The sequence below is a fragment of the Pangasianodon hypophthalmus genome, chromosome 10 (assembly GCF_027358585.1).
Source record: "Pangasianodon hypophthalmus isolate fPanHyp1 chromosome 10, fPanHyp1.pri, whole genome shotgun sequence".
NCBI lineage: Eukaryota > Metazoa > Chordata > Actinopteri > Siluriformes > Pangasiidae > Pangasianodon > Pangasianodon hypophthalmus.
Window position 1 is genome coordinate 12,767,635 of NC_069719.1, and position 22,466 is coordinate 12,790,100.

At 37.2% G+C, this 22,466-nt stretch overlaps 1 protein-coding gene across 1 annotated transcript; it reads right to left on the reverse strand.

Moving 5' to 3' along the window:
- Positions 1-1,342: 1,342 nt before the first annotated feature.
- On the reverse strand, positions 1,343-19,719 carry LOC113538869 (utrophin). The gene is made up of 17 exons (XM_026934284.3): positions 19,292-19,719; positions 15,970-16,100; positions 15,197-15,353; positions 14,121-14,241; positions 12,024-12,289; positions 11,515-11,658; positions 10,064-10,142; positions 9,389-9,449; positions 9,178-9,239; positions 8,911-8,985; positions 8,162-8,363; positions 7,820-7,905; positions 7,300-7,457; positions 5,483-5,649; positions 5,238-5,349; positions 3,987-4,111; positions 1,343-2,117 (listed from the first exon to the last, which is right to left on the reverse strand). Exons 1-17 carry the CDS (start codon positions 19,433-19,435, stop codon positions 1,949-1,951), a joined length of 2,259 nt encoding a protein of 752 aa, XP_026790085.3. The 5' UTR covers positions 19,436-19,719; the 3' UTR covers positions 1,343-1,948.
- Positions 19,720-22,466: the final 2,747 nt, after the last annotated feature.

Here is a 22,466-nt window from a genome sequence, read left to right on the forward strand (position 1 = left end):
ACTGTATTAATTGACGAAGCATGAACTTGAAACTTTTAAGGGTTGCCATGGGGCTCTCGAATTCTGAACTCCTTGGTTGTAAGTTCTTCAGAAATGGTATTTGATTTTAAAAATAAATAGAGAAAAGTTCAGGGTCTCTTACTCCGAATGACATTACCCAGCTGTAATAAGCCAGCTTCTGTCTGAAAGGGCACTCTGATGGAAATAGCTTCAAAACTTAAATATATCTGACAGTGCTGGGGCTGAATACGATATTTAGAGTGTGAGTCATCAATAGACTGATTAATCTGGTGAACAGGCTGACCGAGTACGTGATGCATGGTGAGCCCTTGCAATTTCATCTGCTCATGTGACTCAATAAAATTAGTTTGTGGAGCATCAGCTGTCTGAGAGCTTGCTTGGCTTACAAACACATTTTCCATTTGGATTTCCCTTAAACAAGCATGAGGATTGTAATGAGTCTTTCCACTGCTTATGATAAGTAATTTTTTCTCTTTGACACACTGAATTTAACTGCTGGCTTTCTTGTTCAGCATTATCAAATAACGTAACCTCCAAATGAGTATGCTGAGTGAGTGAGTTAATAAATGTGGACTGTGGCACTGCCTTCATGACAGGTTAAATACTAACCTCAGCAAACCTAAGAAAGCTTTTTGGTCCTTCCAGCTTTGAACTTTAAATGATGATGTAGGAAACTTTGACATGTAAACATGATTTCCTGACAATTTGTTAATTCTATATTATTTTATATACATTTTATGCAATTAATATAATTTTAACATTTAATGTATTTTGTTTATTAATATTTTAAATAAAATGTATGTCAGTAAAATTCTGCCTGATGCAGCACATTCAGACAGGTTGTGTTTAGACTAGATGTTTAGTTAAAAGAGGGATAAAATATTCTCAAATTTAGATTTTCCATTTGATGTCAGATATAGTGGCTGTAGAAGACTAAGACAGGCTTACTCGATAATTTAATAGATGTAAAAAAAATAATAATAAATTAATGGATGTTTTATTTCATAGTGTAATGACAGAGTCTGTCACCAGGCAGTGAGAAAACAAAATTAAGCAATCACTCAAGTGGATATAATTATGAATAGACTCACAAACAAATCACAGAAGAATATATCTCATTAATGATAAATGAGTTCAGTGACAAAATGTAATTATGGTGAGATTAAAAAAAAACTTTTCCCTTTAATCAAAAAGCAGTATAAATATATTGGATTTATAACTTTTGAACTGCATGACATTCATAAACAGGCCCAGTATGCAGATATATATATATATTATATTATATATATATATATATATATATAAAGCACAGTGATTGTGTTATGTTGTGGTATCAAACACAAACATGCTTTTTAGTAAGTGGAATCTTGCTAACAAAACCCAACATCTTGCAATATTTGAGTTTTAAATACTGTGATCTGATCTTTACATTTCTCCTGGAGCATTTTTTATTTTATTTCAAATCCTCTTATCTTTTATGCTGATATTATGTGCTACAAGTAATGGTGAATATCCAATTGAAAATTCCTGCTAAGCTCCGGTCAGCCGGACAGATAGAACAGGGTTTAGAAGACACACTATGTTTATTGTGGATCACATTCAGAGTAACTTCCTAGTCACTAACACTGAAATCTGCATTACTATAACTAATGAAATTAACAAATTCAAAATGCATTACTGAAAGAGTGAAATAATAAGTCATAATAAGATTTGGCCTTCATGTACATGAAGAAGAAGCCTTAACACAGACAATATCACAGAATCTAAACAGACAAAGAAAAGCTATAGAGCTATTTGGCTTTGCTCAGAAGGATCTGCTGTGTATCTTTACTTCAAACTCACATCCAAAAACATCACAGGATGCCAAAACTGGAGCCGGATCTAACCTAACGCTGTAAATAATATTTACAGTCATCAGACACCAACATTATTGTGTAGTCAAACAAATGCAGTGACAGGGTTCTAGCTTGTCACTTCCTCCTGAAAAGTCATCTGTCTGGTGTGTTCCTGATCCCTCTTGTCCACTGTCCTGTTGCACACACGGTGTTCTCTGAAGGGACTGCAGGGACATTTGGCTGTATGTGTATTCTTCATTCCTGTAGACACAAAACAGAAAGATACAATGACAGCAGTTACATTCAGAGTTATGACTGTTTCCACAGAAATAAAACAAAATGATAGCTTCAGGCTTCAGTGCACTTTTCAAAAGTCCAAGTCAAATTAAAGTACGATTTAGTAATTCACACAGTCATCAGCTAATACCAACAAAGACAAATACTCTTCCTGCCTGGAAGCCATGAAAGCTAATTAAACTTCTCAAAGAATAAGAGTTCACACACAAACTGGCATTTAATGGTCCTGCATTAGGTTATGGTTTTAGATTATGAGTAGCACCTTTTAAAGATGATTAATTGTTCTTCGTAGTGCAATATAATAAAAATAGAGGTTTGTTGTCCTACTTTATCATTCGAGTTCATATTTTCATGTGAAATCTTGTACAGAGAACGTATGGAGATTTCATCATGTGTCACTGACACATTAGTGATTCAGTCTGCACTCAGCAGTGCCACAGTGAGCACTACACTGGCATGTTATTAACCATGTGCAGAATCAATGAGGAATGAGTCACAGTCTTCCTGCTAACAAATGTTTTGGTACTCACAATGTGTCAACAGATTCACTCTTTGTTTAGGCTCACCTAAACCAAGTAGGTAAGAAATGCATAACTGGGGAGATATATTTTTAAGTGAAAAAAGTGGAAGTGATGTCAAAGAAATTTGATAACAAAAGTTCTAGGTCCAGATATGAGCTATATGTTTTTTAATTAACACTTTTATCATGTTTTAGTTGTAATTCTGAAAAGCGTAATGATTAAGGAGTCAAAAATGCAGTAGGATTGTAGAAACAATGAGCCCATAAAGGGTTTTTCTTTATTCAGATAGTAACGCCTCCCAGAAAATTACGTTTTTAGGCACTTCTTCCCTTCTGCAATTACAGCCACACCCCAGAGTATGGCTTAGGGCTGTAACTGGATGGTGATTGCATTTCAGTCTGGCACTATTTCAACACACTGATGAAACAGATATGCAATGCAACTGGAAATTACATTTTCTATTTGATACTTCTCTATCACCTGATTCATAATGGTTGTTTTTTCATTAATCAATACTAATGAGCACAAGATGATGTGAGGAAAAGCCTAGCTGTAGGTGTAGATCCACATTCATATTGATCTGCAGAGAGACTAAGATGCAACAAAACCAAGATAGTGGTGGAGGAAAACATCATTAGGCAAGATTCAAGATCCAGGACTTAGGTGACTCGACAGGCAAATAACAATCACGGGGTTGCAGCAGGGTTTCTGCCAGGTTTTGTGTTTCTAATGAGTGCTCCTGAATTGAAAATTATTTATGAAAAAAAGTGAATGTTGAGAATATAGACAGTAAAAGAAATGCATGGTGATGAGAGCAAAAATGGGCCAGTGTGCAGAGATGTAGAGAGCGGGTGGTGTATTTCATTACTGCAGACTGTTAAGCATGTGATGAATAATGAGTCCTCTGATTTGCCTCCTGATTTCACTACACAAAAAAGGGCCTCTATAAAAAAATGTGAAAAAGAATTATCCTGATGTGAACTGATCAAGCTCGTCATACTGTATTTGCTGAGCAGCATATATAAAGATTTTGACATTATTAATTATTTCTACCATTTTTGATGTGTGATCTGTAAATAATTAAAAATAAACAATCATGTCAAAATCACCTCTACAAAAAGGGATTCAGGAATTACAGACTATCATATGATGGGTATGCTGTACAATGAATAATTTCAGCTACAGAGACAGCTGAAAAGATGAACAGAGCTGTGCATTATGTGTGATTTGTTTGTATAACTGGACAGTATCTACAATGTATGACATGATATAGTGTGATGCTCAGTGCAATATTACACTGCAATATACTCACATGTCTAGATCAATGGTCTGGACTGGCAGGTATCCAAGACGTGGGTGCTTAGTGAAGTACTTCTTAGAGCGAAACTTGTTTTTGAGCACCTTGGTGAAATCACGCACATCTTCCCCAGAGGTGGTCTGTAACAGAGTGTAACTCATAAACAAACATCTATTCAATCCATGTGACCAGTTTGTGCATCCAAGTCTTCATAGTAATGCCCTATGCAAAAATGTACAGGAATTTACTAAAAAATATATTACAATTTATTCCAGAGACTATTGTAAAACTGCTCCTCACACAGAAGTACTGCTTCAGCACTGTGCTCATCAACAATTCAATTCAATTCAATTCAATTTTATTTGTATAGTGCTTTTAACAATGGACATTGTCACAAAGCAGCTTTACAGAAATAAATGGATTCACAAAAATATATTGTAAACATTTGAATTTATCACTGTGAATTTATCCGTAATGAGTAAGCCAGTGGCGACGGTGGCAAGGAAAAACTCCCTGAGATGATATGAGGAAGAAACCTTGAGAGGAACCAGGCTCAAAAGGGAACCCATCCTCATCTGGGTACAACGGATAGTGCGATTATAAATAAATCCCTTCTATTGTGTACTATATGGACAAATAGTGCAATTGTGCAACCAATAAATTCATCAACAGACAGAGACACAAAGCTACAGCCTGAGGCACAACCTCCACATTGCTGTAAGTGCCACCATGAGAAAGCCATCATAAAAGACAAAGATGCAGAATACACACACTCAAGATTCCACACACCTTTCCCTCACTCTTCTCACTTTCACCATCAATCTATAAATAAACAACACCACCCAGGTTCAACTGATAATTGTTATCTGTGTGACTGTGTTCATGGTTGGCCAGTGGCTATACTGTGTCACATAATTTTCACACATTTTCATAGGGTACAGTATTCAAATTATCTTCTCTACTCTTTTTTGGGTTCCAAAATATAAGAGAACACAAAAAGATTAAAGATTGTTATGGTGAAATGCCACTTGCTCTCTCTTGTATCGGTCCATGGCTTATGCTCTTACATGTGTACCAACAAGAATGCCTTGGAGTTCTTTCAGAATTACTTTATAATTTGTCTATTATATTTCAATAGAGAGCATCACACATTGTTAGTGTCTCATTTTAGACGAAATACAACGTATTAGTAATTATTAAAAAAAACATGCATTCGGTGTGTTTTAATAAGAGCATAGTAAAAGCATGAGAAGACATGATGCTCACAGGGGTGCAGTATTCCACCATAGGATAGGTTAATTTGTGACTTCTAGTAGTTCTTCCAGTGAAAAAACATCTCTGACACACATCATAGTTGAAATGCTTCAGACTGCGATACCTGAGAAATGAGCATATGTTTATTCACTGTTCCACTCACATATAGAGTTCATATTTCTTAGTAATTGCTATAATTACATAATCTAAACTAAAGGAAAGAGGGATGTTCACAAAATCTTCTTTGATGAGTTTACCTAAAGCCCACCATAGGACACTCTTTACAGATGTTACACTTGGCCTTGTGCTTGGAGGTCTCAGCTGCAGCCAATCTGTGCAACACCGGCAGCCACACCATGGACTGAGGCTCCAGATGCATCCACTCCACAAACTGCTCCAGGTCAACTGTGTCCTTATGGCCCACCTGAAGTACATCAATAAAGACTGATTACTCATTTATCCCCAATGAGGGGATAGATTTTTTTTCATTCATTCATCTTTAGTGACCACTTTAACTTGGTCAGGGTAGTTTTTGAGCTGGAGCCTATCCTGGGAACACGGGGTGCAAGGTGGAGAATACACCCTGGATGGGACACCAGTTCATCGCAGTGCACCATGCACACACTCATTTACACCTAGTACAATTTACCATACTCAATCCACCTGCCAGCATGTTTTCTGGCAGATGGGAGGAAACTGGAGAATCCAGAAGAACCCAACGCCAGCACGGAGAGAACTGGCAAAACTCAACACAGTAACTTGCGCTCAGATTGAACTGGGGACCTGGATCTGTGAGGCAGCAGTGCTACTGTGCCACTGTGCTGCCAGGAAAAGTTTTCACTTTTCGAATTTAAGGACACTTCAGTAAAACATTTGTTGATGAGCTTCTTCATAGGTACCAGAGGAGGTGTGTGTTACCTCCAAATAACTCGTTCAACTCCATTCCAGCAATAGGGAAGCTACTCACTACAAACTACATTATGAGAAAATGGAGGTACTAAAATAATCAAGGATCTTCTAGAAGACTATTTATCATTTTAGAGGCATATTCATCTATGACAGGAGAGTGTAATGTTCCTGAACTTCTTCATCAGCAGGAGGTTAATGTGCAATTTTATCAGAGCTGACAAATGGAGAATTATTTGTCATTCTAATCTTTCCTCATGACATCAGACCTGTTACTACTTTTATACATCAATTAGAGCAGGTCAATAGAGATAAGAAGTAAAAAGATCGTTTATTTCATTTATTGGAATATCATCTAGAATGGGTTTATGGTACGGCATATGTGCCAGCTCAGTGGCAGTAAAAAGAGGTGACTAGATTCATACATATTTCGTATGTGTCATGAGAACACATACACTATATGGGTAAATGTTTGTGGAGACCTGACCAACACACCCATATATGGGCCTTCCTCACACTGCTGCCACAAAGTTGGAAGTACACAATTGCATAAGATATCTTTGTATGCTGCAGTATTATGATTTCCCTTCAATAGAACTAATGGGCCCGAACCTGTTAGAGCACGACAACGCCCCTGTGCACACATCAAGGTCCATAATGACATAGTTAGCTGATAGTGGTGTGAAAGAAATTTGAGTGGCCTGTACAGAGCTGTGACCTCAACTCCACTGAACACCTTTGGGATGAATTGGAATACCGACTGCTAGGCGTTATTGTCAAACATCATTATTGTTCTTGTCACAAATCCCTACAGCCACACTCCAAAATCTCATGGAAAGACCTCCCAGAAGAGTGGAGGTTATTAGAACAGCAAAAAAGGGACCAACTCCATATTAATGCCCATAGTTTTGGAAAGGGATGTTCAGCAAGCACATCTGGTTGTGATGGTCTGGTGTCCACATATTTTTGGTCATATAGTAGAAATCTATGATATACTGAATTACAGATGCAGTATATGTGCTCATAAATCAAATGCAATTCCTTGAACCCTTTTACTTAATGTTTTATTACAGGTTTTAGAGTGGCAATCATCAAGACAATCAAGACAATCGAGACAAAACTCTCACTCAAGGACAAAAAATGTGTAGGCTTGTTGTCTTCGACTCACATGCTGAAAGCAACTGTGGACGCTTGGTTCCACATTACTCCCTCCGAAAGCAGCAGCCTCACCCAGCTCATAGGGGATCTGGATAGTGGTGTGCAGCAGCAGTGCCAGCTGTTTTGGGTTACACACTCCTGCAGAACTGGCCACCTGAGTGAACAGATCTATGGAGAGGTACCATGAATTAGGACTGAGACTGATATTTGGCTGGAATCACAGACTGATACTGCTGGGTATGTAGGTAGTAGCCTAAAAGACAAGGTTTTGTCTTTTTAGGCTACTACCTACATACCCAGGAGAGTGGTGCATTGGGTTGTATTGCTACCTTACAGTTCTAGGGTTTCCAATTTGATTCTGAGCTCATGCCCTGTATTCCTATGATAGGCTACGGATACACCACAACCCTGACCAGGATAAAGTGGGTACTGAAGATGAAAAATGAATTATTGCTTTCAATATACTGAAGGTGAAGTGCCACAGTCTTTCTGAGATTAAAAAAAAAGATTAAAAAAAGCAAAATACCTACATTCATACTTCTCTTCAAGGTGTCCCTTTGAAAAAGAAAGAAGCCCTATCTTCATGGACAGAACTTGAACTTTCCCACTTCGATCCCTAAGACAAATAAAAAAGTAATGAATGTCAATGGAATCTTACATAATGAGATCAGACCATTTTTTAATTTTTTTTTTAAAAATAAAGCATTTTATTCAGAGCAAAATCATAAAAAATCCATTCTGACTTAAGAGAGTCATCAACAATATATTAACATACACAAGACTTGTCATGATAGTCACGAATTTTATCTTTATGAATTTTGTGGATAGTCTAATAGTCACGGTGAAATATTGTTTGTGGCATTCATACATACCTGTCATAAACATTTAGAAGCCAGTTAAGACACAGGTCCACACACAGGGGGATATCGATGAGATCTGGATACACCTGCTGAAGTTCAGTGTATATTGTCAATAGACAGGTAATGATGGCTGGAACCTCCAAAACTTGCTCATTATGAGTCAGCTGATGTTGTTCAAAGATACCCTGAGCCATGGCCAGCTCCAAAAGGTCCACTAAAAAAGATTCATATTCATTTATTGCTTCATCTCCACTCATTCCTCTCCCCACAAGAGACACATCTTTAATGAATTCTATTCAGTGCATTTTAATAGAAAGCAGTAGAGCATAGCACATCCCCTGGCATGCAACAAAAACCTTCAAACTCAAAAGCCTGGGAAAAAATTACACTAATTTTATCAGATTTGAAACCAATTATACATTCCAACCAATGTACAGTTCATTAACATCCAACATTTGCCTTCTAGCTCACTTGACAGAACACATTTCTGCACAACTTGTGCTGAACTAATGCTGTCAGTAGCTCCATTTTGGCTCCAAATGTCTTATGGGTATTGTGAGATTTGGCACTCAAAGGCTGTGCTCACTAATGGTCCTCAATACACTCAGCTAAAAGGCCTGTGGAAGACTGCCATGCTGAAATTCATTTTATCTTTTACATTAATCACCAGACTGTGTTAAACACCTTCCTTGTTTTTGGCATCCAATGGCAAAATGGCTGTATCAGAAGCAGGTAGACACAGAAAGTGAGAAGTCACTCACAGCACAAGGCTTTCTGAACTCTGCGGCTCTTCAAAGCGGTGCGGTAGGCTGAGAATCGCACATGCCGGAGCTCAGCTACAGGAAAAGAGTATTGTTATAAATGTAATTATCACATACAGACCACATATAGATTTTACCATTTCCTTTTTTGAAGTTATCTTGCATGTAAATAATAAAAATGCCTTAAATTAATCAGTATTTTATTTTTAGATCAATTTAAGTCATGTTTTTTAAATGGCATCCTCAGACACCGAATTTTAGACTCACTCATTGACTGAAATAGCTGAGTCATCATTGGATGATCCCATGATGTGGTCTGCTTTTCATGACTGAAAGTTCAGAATTTTTAACAAATCCAATTAGAAAATAGCAAGGAACTTAACATACTGCATTACTGAGATGATGTACGATCTCATATCTTGAATAAACCTATGACTGAAAATATGTTGTGATTAGAAAAACATCAAATCAAACTCACTTGATGTAATAAGGAACACTGTTATGCAATACCGCCCTCTGCCATGGGTACTGAACAGAGACTGTTGAGGAGACATGAACCACTTAGTATCATTTTATAACTTATGACTCTTTATCAAACATGTACCATGGTTAAGACGCAAGTACAAAATTGGCTGTGCAACAGACATGGTTGAAAACTTACAGAAAAATAAAACATAAGTGAAGGTATGAGTATTATATCAAAATAAATTCAACTGGAAGTAGCTGAAAATTATCTAAAAAAAATGGCAATGATTTTAATGGAAAGTAGAGGTTATATGAAAAGTTTTGAAGGTTAATGTAGAGGTTAGGGGTAGAGATAGCATTCATACCTTTTTCTTGCAACTTTATTTTTTTTTAAATTGAACAAAATGCAGCCAAATTACCTCGAACTGCTAATTCAGAATTATACAAATTTCTCATTAGATCAGATTCTTTTTTTTTTTTTTAATTAAAACAGCTTCACTGTATAAAGAGAAAGTAAGACTAATCAGCATGGTGACTGGTATCCATAATGATAGATCTGATGTTTTTAATATAGTTAATAAATAATGTTAAAATGCACAGAAACATAGTTAATTTGATTGACAGCCAAGCAATATACATATATCACACAACAGTACAATCATGCCAGTATTTTTCTGTACAACTTTACCAGATAAGAAGTCTTGAGACAACAGTCTGTTATCAACTTGAGTATCTAGGACCTGTCTGTGCTGATTCATCGCTGGTGCCTGTGAAAACGTGATTAAAGGTGACATAACTATGCCAGAGTTTAAAAGCTTTGACTCTGCAAAAAAAAAAAGCCCTCTGTAACAAACGTAAATAGAGAGAGGAATCTTACACTGTTTTCAAATCTAAAATGCCAAATTCTTACAAATTGTCATATTGACCTTACTGTTAAAAGTTTTTCATCAAATATATGTGCTGCAGTGGCATGCTCAAGATGAATGACCTGTTCTCACGTTATAGTTCTTACATGGCTAAAGAATATTTTTATGCAGACTGTCTGGAAGTGTTTACTGAGACATTTCACCCACTGCAAGTCTTGCATTTTTTACTTGCTTTCTTCTGTTTCTCCTGCAACATTTAGTGACATCCAGTTGTTGGTAAAATACTTAAACACTTTTGTTTGCCTTTGACATTGTGGTCACAAATGGATAGACTGTTTATCTTTTCTGAAAACTTTAGTGTAAGAGGATGCCTGGAGGTAAATGTTTAATTATCAGTGTCCTTCAGCAGTCCAGATCAATAGCAAAGGTCGATATCATGGCTCTGAGGATCCACAAAAGATTATGACAGTCACATACTCATCAAAAGGCAAGACACTAACTGCAAACAAAGCAAGATGTGACATGGTGCTATTAATGTAAGATTAAAAACGATCAATTCCACTATGCCATCATTGAAATATGAATGTGATAAGGTCAGTTAGTCATACAAGGATGACTGGTTGCCATTTTTGCCCGTGTTAACACCTAATCTGATGAAAAAGGATGACATTTTGTGGCCAAAAAATTGCCCGTTGCTGATGTGGAATTTAGATATTACGTTTTATAATAGACCTACCCGGAACATTTCACTCACACTTTTGTATTTCAGTAATACTCCATATGGCCAAAAATATGTGGAGACCTGACCATCAAACCCATATGTACTTGTTATTCCAAAGGCATGGCATTAACATGGAGTTTTTCCCCCTTTGCTGCTATAACAATCTCCAGTCTACTGGGAGGGCTTTCCACTAGATTTTGGAATGTTGCTGTGGGGATTTGTGCTAATTCAGCCACAAAAACATTAGTCTGGTCGGGCACTGATATTGGCAGAGGAGGCCTGGCCTTGCCTTGGCAAACCATGTCTTTATGGAGCTCGCTTTGTACACAGGGGCATTGTCATGCTAGAACAGGTTTGGGCTTCCGTAGTTCCAGTGAAGGGAAATCATAATGCTACAGTAAACAGAGACATCTTATACAATCATGGTCCTCTAACTTTGTGGCAAACGTTTGGAGAAGTCCCACATATGGGGGTCATGGTCAGGCTTCCACATACTTTGGGCCATATAGTGTATTTCAGATTGAAGTGATGAAGCCCTGATGAGTCTCTCACCTCTGAAATGTCCAGCTGTGTTTTAGAGCTATGAGGTGGCAGTGATGAGATTGGAGCCAGATGAATGTCAGGAAGTGGAATCAAACTGCTACTTATGTCTTTTAGACCGGAGTGCAGTTCTGCTGTCCCCCCAATAAAACTTTGCTAAATATATAAACATGATTTTTAACACAACAAACAGTGACATTTACTGTTTGATCTGTTCAATGCCAGTCAAAACACATTCTCACACTAAACAGTATGCAGGCTAAATTTTGTTGTGTACAAGTCTACAAATCTGATCAGACAAAATTTTAAAAAATGATTTGAGTTTGTCAACATAATCTTTTAAAACAACAATGATCTTTACCCTCTGATCTGTTCAATGCCAGTCAAAACACATTCATACACTAAACAGTGTGCTGAGTAAATTTTGTTGTGTGCAAGTTTACAAGTTAGGTCAAAATAAAATCAAAAATAATAAAGAAGAAAAAATGATTTGAGTTTTTCAACCTAAGCAATTCACTCACACTCTCCTCAAAATCATCCTGCATATAGCTGGCCAGTGTTTGTCCTTCTGAGCACCATCCCTCCCACTTATTCTCCATCTCTGCCAAGCCCAAGTCTAGCTGATACATGGCATCCTGAAGATCCTGCAGTTTTCTCAGTACCCAGCTGACCTGCTGCTGCCAGCTGGCTGTGTTAAAACAGAACCGATCCCAGTGGAGCTGGACATCCGTGGCCTCATCCAGCACAGCGTGAGCCAGCCACATGCTCCTCTCCTGCAGAGCAGTCTCTGAATATATCAATACAGAAATAGAGTTCAGAGAACAGGCAAAATACAGGCATATTTTACCAGCTACAATCATATTACCAAATGCATAAATTTGAAAAAAAAAAAAATATATCTATATTAACATACACTTTATTAGGAACACCTGTACACCTGCTCATTTATGCAGTCATCTAATCATCCAATCATGTGACAGCAGCGCAATACATAAAATCATGCAGATACAGGTCAAGAGCTTCAGTTAATGTTCACATCAAACATCAGCATGAAGAAAAAGTGTGATCTCTGTGACTTTTACCACGGTATAGTTGTTGGTGCCAGATGGACTGGTTTGAGTATTTCAGAAACTGCTGATCTCCTGGGATTTTCACACACAACAGTCTCTAGAGTTTACATAAAATGGTGTGAAAAACAAAAACCATACTGTGAGTGACAGTTCTGTGAGTGGTGATTCCTTGTTGATGAGAGAGGTCAGAGGAAAATGGCAAGACTGGTTTGAGCTGACAGGAAGTCTATAGTAACTCAACTAAGCACTCTGTACAACCGTGGTGAGCAGAAAAGCATCTCAGAATGTACAACACATCGATGAGTCCAGTTTCGATGAGCTTGTGCCCATGATAGCTTCAGATTCCTGTTCTTAGCTGACAGCAGTGGAACCCGATGGGGTCTTCTGCTGTTGTAGCCCATCTACCTTAAGGTTTGATGTTTTGTGTATGCTGAGATGCTCTTCGGCTCACCACAGTTGTAAAGCATGATTGTTTGAGTTACTATATCCTCCCTGGCAGCTCAAATCAGTCTGGCCATTTTTCTCTGACCTTATCAACAAGGCATTTCCACCCACAGAACAGTCGCTCACTCAGTGTTTTTTGTTTTTCACACCATTCTATGTAAACTCTAGCAAGTTCCTGAAATACTCAAACCACCCCATCTGGTACCAACATCCATGCCTCAGTCAAAGTCACAGAGATCAGAGATCAGAGACCTGTATCTGCATGATTTTTTGCATTGTACTGCTGCCACATGATTGGCTGATAACTGCATGAATGTGCAGGTGTATGCGTGTTCCTAATAAAGTGGACAGTGAGTGGATATAATAATCATTTACTGTATATATCCAAAGGTTCAAAGTAGAAAAATCACAAATATCAAATATCAAATTTATTCTAAAAAATAACAATAAAATAGCAATAACATCCTACTTTTATCTGAGCTCCCTTTTGTCTTTTTACATTTTTCCTCACTTATTCTAAGGGATCACCAGTGCAAAACCTATTTGAAGCAAGAAGCATAAAAATGATATAACTAAAATCTCTTAGCAATTTCCCATTTGGAATGGGAACACATAAATCTCAGCTCTACAATATCATCATCTGAAGTCCCTATCTCTGTCACAAAAGGTTCACAAGCAAATTTAAGACAGTGGGGAGAAATGGCCATAAATTTTCCCTCCAGCAGCATTTTTGTAGGGACATTTTGTGTAACCATCTCTTCTCTTTTAGAATATGTTATAGACCCATATCATATTTACACTTGTCACTTTTCTCATTCTTTCTCTGAGCTTTACTGTCTGCACTCAGCTATAAACATGATTAAAATCAAGTGATAGCAATGTCCTTAATTTATAATAAGAAATGACTTTGGAAAAGGACAAAGTGGTGCAAAAAAAGAGAAACTGTTTGCTGAAAGTAATAACAATGCCAGACATGTTTCACTGGATAACATACATCAATTTGAAAACTTTTATGGATGTTTCACAGTTGCTGAACTCATCTTAGTGAGGTCTTTACCGATAGAGAGAGAGAAAGACTCCCTCATGTGATAGGGGAACTCTGACCTGCTGCTTCTTTCACGTTGCTTTCACTCAGAGTATCCACATGCTGCAGAGGCAACAGACACACTTGCTTCAGAGGGCACTCACAATTCAGCCTTCGACTGCTGAGCTGCCTCTGCAGAGCCTAAATGATACATTATGCTCTGTGTTATAAAAGAAATGCCCCATGTGAGCAGATAAAGCTCACGTATAATATCTTACTGATCCGCAAGGCTATCCATGACATTTCTAAAAGGTCAAAACAAATAGAAGTGTTTTATTAATTCATAAACCAGCTTTTCTGGTCAGGGTGTAAAATAAAATTAGAAGAAAAATTTAGAAAAACAAGTGATATAACTTCTGAAACAGGGAGTCAAAATGCAAGGTCACCCTGAGAAGTCAAGCAGAGACATTTTTATGGTCTATATTAGGAGAACAAAAATGCATCATTTCCTGTGTGTCCTCTACTGATAAAGCCAGAAGGCTGATAATATCACAATCTGATGCTGTTATTTTTACCTTTTAGTATCATTATATTTAATAACTTAACATTGACAGCTCATCACAGGTCTGAAACAGTCAGAAGCTGAAAATGCAGATGTAACTGAAGGAACATTCTGAAGGCTTGGTTTCAGTTTGTGCCAAAATAAAGCATTAAGATGATGTAGCAGTGACATCCTTGCAGTGACAATCTCACTTTGCCAAGATAATACAATGATGCATTATCACTGGGAATTTTTTTTAAATAAATAATTGAGCAATGTTTGGGAAGTGACTAAGTACCTATAATGTTAGGCTGACTGTGTTTCTTGAGGAAAACACTGTGAGAGGAACATGATACAATAAAGGCCAGTGTAGTGGTAGAAGGTCACATTTTACCAACATGGAAACCTAAAAATACAGTAACACTGATCTGAGGACACCAATACCTCAGCTAAGCAAATCACGAAATCAGTCAAAATGTATTGAGGAAGAACTGGGTTTTAGACTTTTTTTTTTAATTAAAATACTATTATAATTTATCACATAATGAAGTGTATATCAAGATCAGGATATCAAATGTATATCAAGCCTTTTCATGGACTTCTCCTGTAACTGACCATACAGTAGACTTGTTGCTGCAGTAGATTATTAATATCATCTCCAGTGGTGTTTTGCCTGGTCAGTTCTTCATCTTTCAGCTTCACCCAAAGCCAAAGTTCCTCCAGGAGAGTCATCAGGCCTGCTCCACTCTCACTGTGAAGCTCCACACAGTCCCTGTAAGAACATGTTTGCTTTACATACCAGAGTCCTGTAACATTGTAGATGTTAACTTTAACAGTGAGAATTCTGCCATATCCATCCATCCATTCATTTTCTGTACCGCTTATCCTACTCAGGGTCGCCGGGAGCCTGGAGTCCGTCCCAGGTTACTCAGGGCACAAGGCGGGGGACACCCTGAATGGGGTACCAACCCATCTCAGGGCACAAACGCACACACTCATACGCCCATTCACACACTATTCTGGACAATTTGGAAATTCCAATCAGCCTACTATGCACGTCTTTGGAGTGGGGGAGGAAAGCCCCGACACACGGGGAGAATGTGCAAACTCTGTGATTTTAAGATATTGAGTCATAAAGGTCTGACCCTCAAAAATATCAAAGCAAATTTTGATATATTTTTTGCCGTCTAATTAATATTCTGGTATAAAACGTCACATATATTCAGCGGCATGTAAATAAAGTATTTATAACACCAAAGGAAGAATTTTTTCAAGGTCTTGATATATCAACATTAATTGTATGCAGTGTATGTATCCAATGGTTTGTGACTGCTGCTAAATAACACTAGTTATGAATGGGATTGGATATATGTTTGCATGCAGAGTACCTGTTAGGAAAGATAGAATTTCCATAAGTGTGGTTACTGTCATCAGGGCTTATTCCTTTGAAACCCTGTGACTGGTCCCTGGACCTCCTTCTGGAAGAACCACAGCTGGCATCGATCTCTGTCTGAATATCCTGGGGAGAGATTGTAGAAACAAGAACAAGCAGAAACTACAATGAAATTAATTCAAGTAAATCAAATGTTAGGTACTGAATTGATTATGGGAACTTAGTGTGCACAGTGTTGCTTATTGCTAGCCAAGCAGACTGGCCTGTCTAAAAAGGCAGATACATTTAAAACAGCAACATTTTCCTTGTTGTCAAAGTTTTTTTTTTTTTTAACTGGAAACTGGAAACATCTCAAACATTATAGATGTGCAATGAGCAAGCAAAAATATCCACCTACTTCAATTTATTACTAAAACTGTTGTGCAGTCGCAATAAAAGTACTGAAATATGCAATATTCCTATTGCAATGCACAACATCATTCAGAACAGCAATATATTCTGCCAAAGTTTTCCTTTAGAACAAATGAACACTGAATATATCAAACATTTCAGCTGACTTATTTTATGTGCCTGGTTTATTTGTTCTCTCTCTTACTGTTTACATAGGGTTATATGGGACAACAAATGATACGAAGCCTCAGAGAAAGTCTTTTGCTATGAAAATAATCTAAACTTCTGGGTCACTCAAACAGAGACAAAATAACCCTTCTGCATAATGTAATCATATATTACACATATAGTACATTTACTGTATATTGAAGTCCATTAATTTACCCAAACAATTTTCCATTAATTGACATTACTGAGTGAACAGTCCAGGCTAAAGTCTGGTTGTGTAATCATCATATTACAAGGTATTTATTTAAGATATGCAGTAAGGAAAAACAGCACCAATTCGTTTTGTCCCTTCATAAATAATACTACCAAAATATTTTTTCTTTAACTCTTTTTAGCCTATTACAATGAATCAGTTTTTATCATACTGTGTCGTCTTTGGCACATATTTTTGATAACTCATATTCATAACTCAGCGTGACCCATGGCTTTCTGTTCCCTCAACCTGTTTGCAATTCCCATTTTATCTGGTATTTCCCTGACAAATTTGAATAATTACAAATACCAAAAATGCCTGTAAAATAATTTATAATTTCTGTTAGACAAGGATATACAGTTAGTTCTGAACTCAATGTGTTAATATAACAAAATGTCTGACATATCTGTGTACAAGGGGTTATGAAACTTGTTTTGTAATCAGTAGCCCAGTCCATATTAGAGGGATGAACCAAATATAAAAAAAATATATATTACATTTTATTATCTTGTTATTTTTTTTTTTTTACAAAATGTTAATTTTACACTATCATGGCAGTAATCATGGCAGTTAGACAAGTGCATGATCACATAGACACAAGATCTGTATGAACGGTTGGTAAAACATTGTATTTAAGGGTTAATCCATGATAGTAATTGTAGTTTTATTGGTGCTAGAGGGCTAAACCATCACAAGCAATTAAGCTTATGGAATTGAAATTGCAGCATTCTCTCTAAACATTCAGTGAGAAATACTGTGAAGAATTCTCATAGTATCATGCATTTGAATGATCAAACAAAATTAAAAGTCGTATTTTGCTTTACTTATCGTATTATGTTGACTGTTTTTGAATTGGTATCGTAATGTCCTTGACTGGGTATTAATCAGTAAGGGTCATGATACTTTACTGCACAGGAAATGTTACACAGCTGAAGGTAATAAAAACATGTAGCTCAGATTTGCAATTTCCAAAATGATCAAACATGGCATTTCTTGCTTTTGTCTATTGCAAAGACAAGCAAGGCTACTCAGTTATGCACTATCATAGACCATAATAGCCAAACACAGGTGTTGGAATAATTTGGTGTAATTAAATATAAAGCCATTCAAACTTCTAAGACACAATGCAACCTATACTGTCTGAAAAGAATCTAATTAATGGTTATTTCCACAAATCATGCTTATAGGTTATAATGTATGGTATTAATTGACACTTTCAACAAAATATATGTTTAGAAATGGAACAGAGTCATATTGCTTTATTTCACAATTTTTTTCAGTAGGGCTTGTGGATTCCCTAAAAATTACCCTGTGTGTGACTAAATTATTCAGACAATTTTCACCTTTTCTGTTCAGGCATATAGGATGGCTGATGAGTGTCACTGCAGGCAATTTGCTTTACTACTAGGACTCAGATATACAAAATAATTTCCCAGTTGGCTTGAATCCATCCCAGAAAGAATTCAGAGCCACTACACTGACTGACATTCTCTCAGGGAAACCTAATGAGGATTTACACTAATACAATGGGGAAATCAAACCTTCTTTTTGGTTTGATCCACTGTACCTCTCGCCACCTGACTGAAGTATAAATTACAACACTTTATCCTGTAGGTACATCCAGAATGAACTGTAGGAGTAAACTGCTCTGTCACATAAACCATGATTTGTAGTAGACCAGCGCTACCAGTTATCATTATTCCACTTAAATCTCAAATATTTTTAGTGCTTGATGTGTATTTCACAATCCATGCTGTGTTCTCGGTTGCTGTTACTTCTCGGTTAAAATTTCTTCAAAATAATACTTTTATGCTGCCATCTAATGCACATCTAGCTTGCCTTATATATATATATATATATATATATATATATATATATATATATATATATATATATATATATATATATACATATATATATATATATATAAGGCAAGCTAGATGTGCATTAGATGGCAGCATAAAAGTATTATTTTGAAGAAATTTTAATGTGTCTTATTAACCATACATATGACTCAGACTCATTTCAATGCCACTGAACATTCTCATGCAAGTAACATGCTCATTTCATATTGATTGGTTTTAGAGAGTAACACTAATGATAACTCTTGTGAGACCATTTAAGCTTCATTCTGTAATTTGGGGAAGCTTAGCTCCAAATGTTACCATTTACCAGGGTATCTTTATTAGAGCTCTTCAAAACTGCTATTTAAAAAATTAAACTAGAAAAAAACTCTCCTTTAAATAGAGGAGAAAAATGTTAAGAACATCTTGAATTCATTTAGATTTATACTGGCAAGTGCCTACTCTACAAATCTTACTTGAAAATCATTTTTCCAACAGCCATTTTCAGAGACACTATTTTAAAGGAAATCTGAATTAACTAGACATAAGTTATTTTCTCCTCTGCATTTACAATTGCCATCCTTTATATGTAATTAATCTCTCAGCTCTTACAATACTTTCCCCAAAAGTCAGCAAAGACAAAGATATTTCAGTCACTATACCTTGCACAGTTTCTGATATCTTGGTGATGTAAAAGTCACGGTTTGGACTCTGTGCAGAAAGAGCATCACTTTCTGGAGTGAGGATCTAACCACAGCCATTATTCTCCAGCTGCTTTCCCTCCGGAAGCTCCTCAAGATTTTCATCCTTTGGGACGACAGCCACCTGTTCTCTCACTATGTGCAATGAGCATTTAACTCCCAAAGTCTCTGTGCTAGTCCACTTCCATGCTTTTAAAGAGTCTTCCTCTGGAGCCGAAGGGCATAGCTGAATGTAAAAGGCTGTGAAGGGGCTTAATCCAAGTGCAATGGACAGAGGATTCCAGCCCAATAGCAGTCTTCTGGCATGGATACTTCCTGGTTATAACTAATGGAATACACAAGATTTATGAGAATGTCCTGAAAAGACACAGTGTCTCACAGAGCAGCAGCTTGAGAAGCATCCTCCCTGCTTGAGGATATGAACAAGAAAGAGAAGGGAGGGGTGAAGAGAGTACATAGTGAGCTACTCCACACACCCAATCTTATGTGATCAGTCCTTAACCTGCCCTTTACTTAGTAATGTAGTAAACATAGAGTCACACTCACAAGTTATTTAGTCTAGAAGTTAGTCTAGTCTAAGTAGGCTAACTAATGTATTTGCACAATGGATTTACATAAAAGTCACCAGAATGCAGGAATCAAAGTTCCTGACACTAAATCATTTTTGAGTTTGCAAAATTATGAACATACTCAGTGACAAGTATACAGGAAAACACACATTATGAACTTTATTACTGATTCCCATCAGCCTTGTTGTAGGAGCAATCATTATAATTGGTTAATTGCGCTATTACAGCTAACAATGTGTCTAACATAATTTATAAGAGTATTTAAGTGCCTCTACTCCAGGTTTAAGTAAATGGTTTATTGTACCTTCTTTATTATTATGCAGAGAATGCTGAGCATTTCTGTTAAAAGTGAAGCCTGACATCTAGTGGCAATAGGAGGCAGGAATATTCTTCCTCAAAACCAACTAAAATGTATGAAGCATTATACTGTACATGAAGGATTATAAATAGATAAACAGTCCTGTACACGCAATAATTAAGGGCAAGAAAAAAAAAAAAACTTTCAGCCCGTGAAGACAAAAGGCACCTTTAAAGAATAAAAATAAGGTGACTGATCTGCTAGGCCAATCTGAAGACTGGAATGAGTGTAGATTCACGAGACTTGGCATGTGAAATAAAATGTGAAAACTACTATGATGTTCAATATTTAACTCTCATAACCCTGTAGCCAGTGGAGCATACAGTGCTGGTTTCATGAATGCCAAGAGCTACTTTCAGCCAGCATGCAGTTGATATGTAAATTTGAAATATTTTCAACATAATTTTCATTTGTAAGGTTCTCAAGCTCAGCTGTTTAGGATGAGTGGTGTTTGAATCCATCTCAGATGGCAAATGAGTGATGACCCAGTGCTTACCCACACTTACATGTTGTTCCTCCATTGTTGGCTGGTATCAAACCTTGAACATTTAGGACCATAAAATGTGTGTGTTTTCCAAAGACTATTAATTCTGTAGACAGTCATACAGAAGGCGGACAACCCATATGGCCAAGTTAACTTAAAAGTAACAGAATGACAGAGCTAAAATCAAGAGTGTCAAACTATAGAGACACTTGAGATTTGTGTTTTCACCATACTATCATATCGCATACAGCCAATGAAGGTCTTGGTAACTATCTAATGAGTTGAAGCAAATGTATTAAAATGACGTATAGAACACTAAGCTCTGTAGAGCTCTAGTGGTGTATGATCTGCCTGGGCTAAAAATGCTGCAATTTTAGTTCCTTTAATCCGTCTCAAGAGGAACAGAGGTTGCAAAATCACTAACAGACAACTTGTTACACAAGATCACAGCCTCACACTACATTTATATAACCTGATGTTGTATATTTATGGCATGGCTGCTTTGTGTTCAGTGCCAATGCCCAAAGATGCATAACTTTACTCGCTTTCAGTAACAGCTTTACCCTGGTCAGGGTTGCAATGGATCCAGAGCCTCACCCAGAAACACTGGGCATGAGGCAGCAATACACCCTGGATGGGACGACAGTCCATCACCGGGAACTGCGTACACGTACATTCACATACTCATTCACACCTAGTAGCAATGGATCTTAGCCGGTACATCTACTGTCATGTTTTTGGGAGGGGTAAGGAAACTGGAGAACCTGGAGGAAACCCACATCGATGCAGGAAGAACATGCACAGAAACACTACACAGACAGTAACCCAAGCTCAGGATCGAACTGGGGACCATGGAGCTGTAAGGGCAGCGAACACTACTACCATGCAGCTCATGCATACCCTGTTATTAAGAAAAATATATCTTTTTTTACTTTAGAAGTAAATCTAATACTTTTGCAACTCACCCTATATTTTTAATGGGGCTTTACTTACAGTATATGGCCAAAAGTATGTGGACACCTGACCATCACACCCATATGTACTTTTTAACATCCCATTCCAGGTTTTGTCCCCCACTTTGCTGTTATAGCCTCCACTCTTCTGCAAAGGCTTTCCACTACACTTTGGAGTATGTCTGTGAGAATTTGTGCCCATTCAGCTACAAGAGCATTAGTGAGGTTTGGCACTGATGTTAGATGAGGAGGCCTGGGGCGCAGTCAGCGTTCTAACTCTAATCCCAAAGGTGTTCAGTGGGTTTGAGGGCAGGGCTCTGTGCAGGCCATTTGAGTTTTTCCACACCATCCTTGGCAAACCATGTCTTCATGGACCTTGCTTTGTGCACCGTGGCATAGTCATGCTGGAACATGTTTGAGCCCCTTAGTTCTAGTGAAGGGAAATTGTAATTCTACAGTATACAAAGAAATTCTATACAATTGTGTGCTTCAAACTTTGTTGCAACAGTTGGGGAAGACCACTGATGGTCAGATGTCTGTATATTTTTGGGCATATAGTGTATTATTTGTCATACATTCCAGCAACCATAGAGAAACTTAGAGAACATACAAATGAAGTTAGATTAAAAAGTTAACCTTGCAATAAATAACTCTGCTTGCTGGTCTCACTTTTTTTTTTAAATAACTGATTTAATCTACAGAGCATTCAGAAGCTGGCTGCTTGCAAGTTTATAGCCTCCTGAAGTACTCTCATTACTTACTCAGGTGACTC

Bases quoted from the DNA above. Each gene is read 5' to 3' on its own strand.
- LOC113538869 (XM_026934284.3), bottom strand. From the start codon at position 19,435: ATGAAAATCTTGAGGAGCTTCCGGAGGGAAAGCAGCTGGAGAATAATG. The intron at 10,143-11,514 runs GTGAGAGACTCA...ACGTTTTCACAG, and splicing joins CACAGCTGGACATTTCAGAG to GCACCAGCGATGAATCAGCA. The intron at 7,906-8,161 runs GTATGTATGAAT...TATTTGTCTTAG, and splicing joins CTTCTAAATGTTTATGACAG to GGATCGAAGTGGGAAAGTTC.